At 41.1% G+C, this 11,541-nt stretch overlaps 1 protein-coding gene across 1 annotated transcript; it reads left to right on the forward strand.

Moving 5' to 3' along the window:
* On the forward strand, positions 1 to 3,596 carry LOC121192688. Its single transcript, XM_041054485.1, has 4 exons — positions 1 to 19; positions 1,811 to 1,865; positions 1,962 to 2,324; positions 2,507 to 3,596. Exons 2-4 carry the CDS (start codon positions 1,817 to 1,819, stop codon positions 2,860 to 2,862), a joined length of 768 nt encoding a protein of 255 aa, XP_040910419.1. The 5' UTR covers positions 1 to 19; positions 1,811 to 1,816; the 3' UTR covers positions 2,863 to 3,596.
* Positions 3,597 to 11,541: the final 7,945 nt, after the last annotated feature.

The following is an 11,541-nucleotide window of genomic DNA, read 5'->3' on the forward strand; positions in this document are numbered from 1 at the left end:
ACAGTGCTGGAGACCTCTGGTAAGTGGACTCAGAAGAAAGTATTAGACCTTAAAGTCCTTTTTCTCCAGTGTTGTGGTTGGTACTGTTTGGTACTGTAGTATGTTGTGATACTAACACAAGGGCTATTCCACCAAAAGAGTGACATTTCCGTCCCCAGCATATCATTGTATATTAAATGTATAAACACAAGTAATAATATAATACAAATTATATTTTATTATTATACAAAACACTGTACACATGAATCATGTAGAAGTTACAGATACATATTTTTTAAAATATTTTAAAAAGGCATCTAAAACACTGATACATAGCGTATCTTGCCTGTCCCCACAGCCAAACGCTACACTTTACCATAATGTATCATGAACAAAATCCTTCCAAAATCTATTTTTTTGCATTTAAGTGTGACTCCATACTATATCTACAAAAGTTTTACAAAAACGTCATTATATTTTGGTTAAAATTCACATTTTAGTGCTGTCCCCAGGTTTTCACTCATTGCTGTTACCCAAACACATTTCCCCCTCTGAAAATTTTGGAACATTCCACCAGTGACAGGTTCTGCAGGAAGTAATATCATTTGGGTCTTCTGCAAGTCATGGGAAGACCAAAACTAAGTTATCTCATTTATTTTTCCTTAGATTTAATGATATATTGGCTGTGTCAGAGACGGTCAATCTAAAAACTCAGTCCTGTTACCTAAATTATCTCTAAGAAAATATTTGTTGATATCAAAAGTAAAATATTCAGTTAAATCTTAAGAATGTGCTGCATGTGCACAATTGCTAATTTTATGCTAAAAACTCATTGCTGTTAGCCTCATTGCTGTTACTCAAATAATAATAATAATAAAATATGGAAAAATTGAATTTTAATAAACTTTCGAAAGTTGCAATAAATTAAATAAAGTAGCCTGAGATTGACCAGTACTCATTTTGAATGAGTAAATGTGTATATTACTAAATTCTATATTGAAATGGAATGAAAAATGAAGTTTACTTTTGAAGAGTTACAACCAGCAAATTGCACTCTTTTGGCGGAATGACCCACAAAGTCTGTATTCACTCACTGTCACTCACCTTTCCATTCTCGTAACCAACTTGAGATGTGTGTGACAGAGAGAAACCACTGAACACACATTACTAGGTTTGTAACTGATATCAGCGCAGCTAACCCTAACCCTAACGTGACGTCACGTAGACATGGTAAACCACACCATAGCCTCCCCCCACGCTCACTACCAGACAAGTAAACTTCAGGAGTTGATTGAAAAAAAAAACATACGCAACATTTACCACAACTTGCCCCGGGACTTTGTCACTTGAGAAGTGAACGAGTTAAGGCAGTAACGTAGAGTCGCGCTCTTAATGTTGGTGGATGTGTTTTCACACGCTTCATCCTGTGGCCACTACAGTCTGTGAGTATTGTGTCTGTGTAGTTTTTAACTTGTATGTTTAGCGTGTTGTGTTTTTAGGATTTTTATCTTAGCGGCTACTACTGAACGAGCTAACATGCGTATAGTTTTGTTTAGCATGTTTGCTCGCTCCATTATACTTTGCGTAGTGTACTGTCCTCTGAGGGAAAAACACACTTTCCATGACTGTGATTGTAGCTCACAGTGTTTTTGCCATCAGCATTAAGGCTTGGTGTCCTGTCCTGTCCTTTGCTCAGTTTGGAATCAGCAGGATAATACAGAGAAAGGAGCATGGTGATGACTGAATGAAGTCACACTGTAGGTTTTCCTTCTTCTACCTGGAACTTTGATCTCAGCTGTTTCTGACTCTTCACCTCTGTCTCCTCTCACAGGAGAAGATGATCTGCTGGATCCTGCAGCTCATCATCCTGACCTCCTGTGTCTGTGGTTAGTTTACTCCTTCACTTTATTGTCCATAAAGTAGAAAGAAATAAAGACGTTGTCAGTTTGTCTGGTCCTCACTTTCCCTCTCTGTCTCCTCAGCAGGAGCATTTGTAGTGACAGTGACACAGAGCTCCTATCAGGCAGAGGAGAACCACAACGTCACACTGGAATGGAGGTTCACACCCAAACCTGACAGCTCCTCCAACTCCCTTTATATCTACTGTCAACAGATCACTGATCACAAAGCCTCAGCCCTGTATCATCTACAGGAGGGTGTTGAGGTCCCAGAGTCTCAGGATGAACAGTTTTCAGGACGAGTCCAGTGCAACAAAGACGTCCTCAGAGACGGACGACTCACACTTCACGTGTCCAGTCTCAGGACTGAGGACTCAGGCCTGTACCTGTGTGATGTGAGGACAGATGATGGTGTGAGCAATGACAAATGTCAACTCACTGTCATCGGTAAGTCGACTCAGCTTCTTCTGTCTGACTAACAGTCGCAAACACAAAAATATTTTAGCAGAAAATCTTTACACCTGAGAAGCTGGAACCAGAGAATATTTACTGTTTGTACTTGAAAGATTCTTTTTCTTTCAGCAGCAGTTTAAAGATTTAAATCAGCCACATTTTTATGTCCTTTACAGCAGCTGCTGATCCCCCCAAACCTCACAGACCAACTGTGAGCCCACAACCAGAGAGTCGGGGAAGGATTGGTCTCTATGCTGGACTGGGACTGGGACTGGGACTGGTACTGGGATTGGCAGCAGTATCAGCAGCTCTACAGGTCAAATTCTGCTTTGCCTCAAGAGCAGAGAGAGAGAGAGAGAGAAAGAGAGAGAGAGAGAGTCACCTCCCTCAGTCAGAAACTTCCTTGACAGAGGGAAAGTACAAACTGCTTGATCAGTCACAGAAGTTCGTTCAGCAACAGACTCATTGTTCCACGCTGCACAACAGAGAGACACAGGAAATCATTCCTGTAGGTAGAAATCATTCTGTATAACTCTGAACTCTAAAAAATCACAGACTCATGTATACTGTGTATACTTCATTATTAAACCTTTAAACCACATATCTCATGTACATAATGCCAATATCAAGATGTCTTTATGTTTTTCTATTTTTTATATTGTTCTGTTTGACAGTGGAATATATGTATATCTTAAGGACGGTATTGCAATATTTTTACTTTTATTTTCATTATACTTTTTTCACTTCATTTTATCGTATTTGTTTTAGAATCATTTTTTCTCTTGGTGTACACATTCTCTGTGCAATTTTCTTCTTCTAATTCATTTTCAATGGGGAGTTTGTACGTAACCAAAGAATTTCCCTACGGGGATTAATAAAGTTTTTAAATAAAGTTTGGAGACTGTTTAGAGACCAGTCGTCCTGCACTTTATGTCGATTGTTTCCAATGTTGTAGGAGCCATGAATGTATTATGTATTTTTACTAGTAGTAAGGTTAAGGGATATTGTATTTTTTTTTTTGTTTATTAGGATATTGTTCATGTGATCATGTTGATTGGGGGGATAGCGGGTCACATGGTTATGGGCGTGTACATTAGTTGATATCACCTGTTGGACCTTCTTTTGTTTGAGAGACAGACAGCGGGTGGGACGCCGTATTTTCTGTTGACCGCTAATTTTCTTTGATCACAGATTATTTTGGTTATATTTTAGAGCACGTTCTCATGAGTTGATTATCTTTTGTTTGTTAATAAACTGTTAAATTTAGGTTCGAAGTCTCAGTGGAGTTTTTGTGTAGCGTCAGACAGTAGGGTCCATCTTAGGTCCATCTCTTAGGACTGCGAAGTCCTAAGAGATGGGCCTGCGAAGTACATTATGTCAACATAAAAGACATTAATCACAGTCACAGTCATAAAGCATCTGACGGAGCAACGGAGCCGAATTCAAGAGGACGAAAGGAGGAAGAGGATGAAATGCAGACATCGGAGACAAAGTATGGAGGTAGGCGCTGGTTGTGAAAGTGAAGTTTAAGGAGCCGCTGTCAAAGCGAACTACAGCCAGGTGAGCTCACCTGTGCATGTGCGCGTGGAGGCCGTGTATCCATGGAGGGATTGCGGCCTGTATGTTGACTGCTGCTTGTTCAGTGGGAACGATTGTCTGGTTGATGGAGGACTGGATTCTTCGGCGCTGTGTATTCCGATGCTGAAATGATCTTCGAGCTGTACATTTGAATATTCGCTCTGTCTCTGAAGTTGATGTTGCTCCGCTGCTGCGTTCAATGTGGATGATCTGTGTTGGATAGTTTCTATTGGACACAGTTTTCCTTTTGCTAATTTACAAGCTTCTGTTAAAGCTATCAGTTCAGCTGACAGGTGTGATGGCAGTGGTTCAGCTTTTAATATTTTATCAAGTGTAACTACAGCATAGCCAGTGGCATTAGTTCCATCTAGATTCTTCCTAGATGACCCACCCACAAACATAGTCATATCTGCATTTGCAATTGGACTATCAGCAAGATCCTACCTTGGTAAAAACTGTTTCTTCTATTTCTGCCATACAGTCATGCAGTCCATCGTCTACAGCTGTGGGCAACAATGTTGATGGATTTAAGGTGTGGCTGTGATAGTAATGCTGTCATAAAAGAAAGGTGTCGAGCTGGTGATAAATAGGAAAGTTTATTTTGTAGCAAAATGACTGACACAGCTTGTGATACCTTGAGTATTAATGGATGAAACAACACTACAGAAGCTGAAGCCTGTACTGCCATGGATGCTGCAATCACAGCGTGAACACACGTAGGCAGAGCTGGTGAAACAGTGTCTAACTTAGAAAAGTAATAAGCTAAAGGTCTATATTTACCTCTGTATTTTTGAGTCAACACTGATGTCATATATCCATTTTTACAATCAACAGTTTGTTCAAATAGTTTTAAATAATTTGATAATCCTAACACAGATGTTCCTACCATTAATTCTTTCAAATGCTTCGTTGGCTTCTGGAGTCCAAGTAACAAGATCATGTGCTGCCATAGCTGTGCTATAAATTAATTCAGATAATGATGCTGTTTCTTCAGCATAATGTGGAATCCAGCCTCTACAGAAATTTACCAAACCAAGAAAAGACATCATTTGTCTCTTGGTTTTAGGTTTAGGAGCTTTTAAAATGGCTGTTTTTCTTGTCTCATCCAATGACCTGCCTTCACCTGATATGTCATATCCTAAGTATTTCACCTTCGATTTCCTTAACTATAATTTATTTTTACTCACTTTGTGAATGTCAGCAGTGCTAGGGTATCTTGTTTACATTGTTCCTGTAAGAGCCATAATGACAGCGTTCAGTGGTTAACTGAGAAAAATGTTGTAATGCCCCTTTTTGGTTGATTGTTTGTGAGGGTGTGAGGTTACAGCCACTTAGGTGTCAGTCATGATTAAGCAGCCTACAGAGTAAGGAGTACGTTTTTTTTTTTTCACTGTGCATTTGAATTGATTGAATCTTGTAACTTTGCTTTTTTAAGTAAACATGTTTTAACACAGTTACCAGTCATACTTAATGCTGAAGGTTTTGCTTAATAGTGGCGGTAAAGAAGATAAGTGGACAGATTGCATTGCTTTGACATGGATTTAGATATCAGCAGTTTGCCAAGTGGTTCTTCCTGTGGCCATGGAAGAATCTGCCCACAAGAGGGCACCAAAGCCCTCAGAGAAGGCAGGGGAGGATAAAATAAGCAGGCTTACTGGATCCAGAAGAGACAAATTATCTCAGCTTACAAGCATAATGAGAATTATTGAAAACTTGAAACTTGATGGCTCAACTGTGCATGAGGCAGAAGAAATGCTTCATGATCAGTTTGGTAAAACATTCACTGAGTTCGAGGATATAAATGCTGCAGTTGTGGCTTTACTGGATGAAGATGAGGGACAAGCAGATCAACATAACTGGTATGAACCAAGAGCAGCACCATTAAGAGACTTTGTTGAAAATACTGAAAAGCTCACAATGATGGAGGACTGCGTGAAGTTATCCAGAGGCAGAATGCGATTACTGAGATGCTGGTACAGCAACAGAGGAGGTCACATCTCCCTTTGAAAGCCATTCCAGTTTTTAAAGGTGACCCTCTCACTTATAAATCCTTCATCATGGCATTTGAGCGTGCTGTGGCTGATAAAACACACATAGGACAAGTTGTACTACTTGGAGCAGTATACCAGCGGGGAACTGTAAGACCTTGTTGGTAGCTGTGAGCATATGTCACCTGACAGAGGCTACCTCGAGGCCAGAAAGTTGCTCCAGAGGCAATATGGAGACGAGCTGAAGATCACAAATGCATACATGGATAAAGCTTTGAAGTGGCCTCCGATCAAAGCTGAAGATGGTAAAGTGTTATGTGCTTACGCTCTTTTCCTGATTGGATGTAGGAACACAATGGATGATATTGAATTCATGGAAGAAATGGATAATCCTACTAATTCGAAATTCATGAGACAGGAAGGGGACGAGCAAGGTTTTCTCACTTAGTCGACTTCTTTGACTGACAAGCAAAAGTAGCTCTGGATCCTCTTTTTGGAGACGTTATAGAGAGTCCACACTTTGCCAAAGAAAAAGAAAAGGCTACAAAAGAGAGGAATGTCAGGAAAACTGGACAAATAGAAAGTACATTTGCTATAAGTGTGAAGGATACAACCATGGAGGCAACTGGTAGGAAAAGCAGCCCTGTAAAAGATGTTCTCACAGCCTTTCACAGACCTTGTGTCTTTTGCCAGATGAATCATGCACTTTCTGTATGTGACAAAAATTAAAGAGCTGAAAAACATAGAACCGATTGACTTCCTGAAATCTAAGGGCCTGTGTTTCAGATGTCTTATCTTTGGGCACCTCAGCAAAAAGTGCAAAAAAATGACTTTAGTGTCAAGTTTGTTCTCAGTCGCATCCAGACATACTCCATGTCAAGACAGAAGATAACAGTGCTGGAGAGAAGGTGGAAGAAAACAATGATGGGAACAACATAGTGTCCAATGCCTATGTGTCGTGTGGTCAAGAGTCAAGTGGAAACACTGGGGTTAAACACTGCACAGTTAAAGTGAAATCCAAGAAGAGTGAGAGCTATATGGAAACATATGCCTTCATAGATCCTGGCAACACCGCAACATTCTGCACTGAAGACATTCAGAGAAAACTAAATCTTAAAGGACAGAGCACCCACTTTCTTCTTGACACAATGGCACAAGACAACTCTGAAAGTCACAAGTTAATGAAAAGTGGTGTTCTTTCAGATCTTGAGGTATGTGGTCTTGAAAACGATAAATATATTGAGCTGCTAAAGGTGTTTACACACAACCACATCCCACGACAAGAAGACATTGCACACTGGCAGTATCTGAAAGAAGTACGCCTGCCTCGTATTAAAGCAGAAGTGGGAATGGTTATTGGTGCCAATGTACCAAAAGCCACTGAGCCATGGCAAGTCATAAACAGTGAAGGAAAAGGGCCATATGCAGTTAAAACCGCTCTCGGATGGGTGATCAATGGACCTCTCAGGAAAGATGATGCCCTACAAGCAGATGATGGTAAACTGCAGAGCTACACAGCTGATCTTGTTCAAGTGAGGGAATTAGAAGAACTGTTAGTGAAACAGTACAACACAGATTTCTCAGCTCGAAGCTGTGAAGACAAGGATGAAATGTCTCAGGATGATCACAGGTTTATGCACCTGGTTTCAAGCTCAGCCAAGGTAGCTGATGGGCATTACAGCCTGCATTTGCCCTTGAGAAATGTGAACATCAAAACACCAAACAATCACTGCATGGCACAGCAGCGGGTTTGAGTTAAGTTTGAGAAACCCAGACTTCCATAAAGACTACATATTATTCATGAATGGCATCATTGAAAACGGCTACTCTGAGAAAATAACTCAGTCGCAGTGACGGCCGTGTGTGGTACATCCCTCACCACGGTGTGTACCATCCCAAGGAAAAAAAAAAAGAAAAGTTAAGAGTAGTCTTTGATTGCACGGCCACATACCAGGACCGGACCTTACTAACAACCTCATTGGTCCTGCTGAGGTTTAGAGAGCATCCAGTGGCGCTGATGGCAGATGTAGAGTCCATGTTCTATCAGCTTAGGGTCCCGGAGGAAGACACAGACCTGCTGCGGTTTCTGTGGTGGCCAGAGGACAATCTAAACAGCAATGTGGAAGAATACAGGATGAAGGTACACCTTTTCAGTGCTACAGTTGTGCCTTCTATGCTCTGAGAAGAACTGCCGAGGATGGAGCAGGGTTTGTGAGTGCTGAAGCTGTTGACACTGTGCTAAGACACTTTTACGTCGATGATTGCCTAAAAGCAGTTGAAACAAGTGAGCAGGCAGTCAGACTGGTACAATAACTCACGGACTTATACGCCAGAGGGTGAGTAACAGCAAGACAGTCTTGTTTTCTATTCCAGACAATGAGAAATCACCTGCAGTTAAAGACCTGGACTTAAGCCACAACACACTTCCAATAGAACGTGCACTTGGTGTGCAGTGGTGCACAGAGACCGACAGGTTCAGCTTCCAGATAAATATGCAAAGTAAGCGTGTCACCAGACGTGGCATCTTGTCCACAGTAAGTTCTGTCTTTGACCCCCTTGGTTTTTTGTGCCACTCATATTAACAGCAAAACTGGACATGCAAAAAGATGGCATGAATGGTTGTCAGACTTGAAGAGCTTGACAGAGTTCAGCAAACCCAGATGCATCAAAACAGATCAGTTTGGATCCATGCAGTCAGCACAGCTGCACCATTTTGCTGATGCTAGCGAGGATGGATATGCTACTGCATCTTACATAGTGCTCACAATACTGAGACTGGAACTGACAGCAGCAGTCGTTGCTGTCAAAATGGACAGAGTGCTCAGACAGGAACTTACGGGCAGGTTACAGGAATAAGTCTTCTGGACTGATAGCACTGAAGTGCTTAGATATCTTTCAAATGAAAGTGCTCGCTTCAAAACCTTTGTAGTGAACAGAGTCACCACCATAAGGGACCATTCTCATCCTATTCAATGGCGCTATATCCTATGGATCAGGTTTCTCGAGGGGTCAAAGTGAAGAAGTTCATGCAGAACAAAGTCTGGATACACGGCCCAGCTTTCCTGCTGAAACCCAAAGATAAGTGGCCTAAACACCTGGATGAGAAAGACTTGACAACAGAAGGAGACCCACAATGCGCTAGAGTCATCATGACCAGCACAACTGAGAGCTTGTGCACTTTCAACAAGCTTGTTGCTTTCTACTCAAACTGGCAGTGACTACAGAAGGCAGTCACAGGGTTTCTCAGACTGAAAGACACACTAATACTTCTAAAAGACAAGAGAAAGGAGCTCAAAGCTACTGTCAGTCAGTCTGAAAACAACTCTGAAAAACGGAACAAGCTCATTGCAGAGCACGTGACAAAATTCAAATCAACAATTCCACAGCCTGCGTTGTCCCTGGAAGAGCTGGTCAGAGCAGAAACAGAGCTCATACAGCAAAGTCAGATGCAGGAGATCTGTGCTCTACGAGAAAGGGCTCCAATCAAGAAAAAAAGTTCCAGATCCACAGACTGGACCCTATATTGCAGGATGTTATACTAAGAGTTGGAGGAAGGCTTAATAAGGCTGCAATGCCACAAGAGGCTAAACATCCAGCCCTCCTCTCTAAGCAGTCACCTATAGCCAACCTCATACTGCAGCACATCCACCTGGAAGTTGGACATTGTGGTTGTGACTATATGCTGTTCAGTGCTGTGACGAAAGTATTGGATCCCTCAAGCTAAGTCAGCTGTAATGAGGATTATCTCAAAGTGCATTGTGTGCAGAAGACTCAATGCTAAGGCTGGACCACAGAAAATGGCCGACCTGCCTGAGAACAGGTTACTAAGGTCGACTTCTTCGGGCCATTTGAGGTCAAACGTGGAAGGACCCTTGTCAAGTGATTTGGTGTGATTTTTACCTGCCTCACCATCAGAGCCGTTCACCTTGAAGTGGCTCAAAGTCTGGATACAGATTCCTGCATTAACGCCATCTGTTGCTTTTTATGCAAAAGAGGACGAGTGAAAATCTTACGCTCAGACAAAAGAACAGACTTTGTTGCTGCAGAAAAAGAACTGCGTAAAGCTGTGGAAAACCATAATCAGACCAAAATGCAGGACACCATGACAGTACAAGGCATCAAGGGGATGTTCAACGTACCAGCAGCCTCACACCAAGGTGGCGTGTGGGAAAGACAAATCCAGACTGTGAGAAAAGTCTTGAACTCTGTGCTACAGCAGCAGTTATTAGATGATGAAGGACTTCAAACTGTCATGTGTGGAGACCATCATCAATAACAGACCAATAACACATGTATCAGATGACCCTAATGATGTTGAAGCCTTGACACCTAACCACCTGTTGCTTATGAAAACCCAACCCACCACCTCACCAGGAGTCTTTGACAGGAATGATCAGTATGCACGATGGTGAAGGCTCACACCACAGAGGAACTTCTTGTACTGATAATGTATGAATCTGTCCCTCACAACTCCTGGAATATGGGCCGAGTGATAAAGACTCTAGTGGTACAGTGAGGAGAGTCAGTGTGCAGACTAAGACTAACATAAGGACAGACCTATAAACAAACTGTGCCTGCTGAAACACGTGATGTGAACAGTTTGAGAATGTCAGTACGACTATGTACAGGTAATGTACATGTAACAGTATGATAGATCTTATGTAGAATGTTTTATGGCTCTACTGTTTGATCATTTGTGGTAATTGTTTTACATCTCGCATAAGAAATTAGAGGCTGGAAATGTAAGAGCCATAATGACAGTGTTCAGTGGTTAACTGAGAAAATTGTTGTAATGCCCCTTTTTTGTTGATTGTTTGTGAGGTCACAGCCACTTAGGTGTCAGTTATGATTAAGTAGCCTAAGGAATAAGGCGAATAACGTTTTTTTTTTTTTGACGGTGCGTTTATGATTGAATCTTATAACTTTGTTTTTGCTTTTTTAAGTAAACATGGTTGAACATAGTTACCAGTCATACTTATTGCTGAAGGTTTTGCTTAACCTTAAAGAAGATTAGTGGACAGATTGCTGCTACAATTCTTGAGTCTCAGAGCACAACAAAATATCCTCAACCTACAAAAGAATTTGACTACGGAGTAAATTTAGAAAGATTTACTGCCATAGCTTGTGAAAAAAATGTTTGACTTTCACAATAACCCTGTGGTTTTCTGGTATAAGTGTATCTTTTCCCTTTAAAGGTGAAGGCAAACCAGAATTGATGTTCTTGTGTCATGGGTACTGGAAAAAAAATGCATTTGCTAAATCAATCACGGAAAAATATTTCTGTTCTGGATTCATATCATTCAATAACATGTGGATTAGGTACTATTGGTACTCTGGGTATTACTGCTTTATTTACAACCTGCAAATCTTGTACCATCCTCCAGCCTGTGGAGGGTGCTGCTTTTTAAACTGGAAATAATGGTTTATTATGGTGAATCAGAACATTGGACTATCACGCCTGCTTTTAACAATAATTAACTATTGGTTCTGTCCCTTCTTCAGCTCCAGGTTTTAATGGATATTGTCTCTGAGGCAGCCTAAAAGTTCATTTAGGTGTAATAGTTACTGGCAAAACATCCTTTATCAACCTTAGTTTTTCTGGTATTAATCTCTTCCTCCTCAGAGCGAGTTAAAACCAGTATATC

The sequence above is a fragment of the Toxotes jaculatrix genome, chromosome 14 (assembly GCF_017976425.1).
Source record: "Toxotes jaculatrix isolate fToxJac2 chromosome 14, fToxJac2.pri, whole genome shotgun sequence".
NCBI classification, from domain to species: Eukaryota; Metazoa; Chordata; class Actinopteri; family Toxotidae; genus Toxotes; species Toxotes jaculatrix.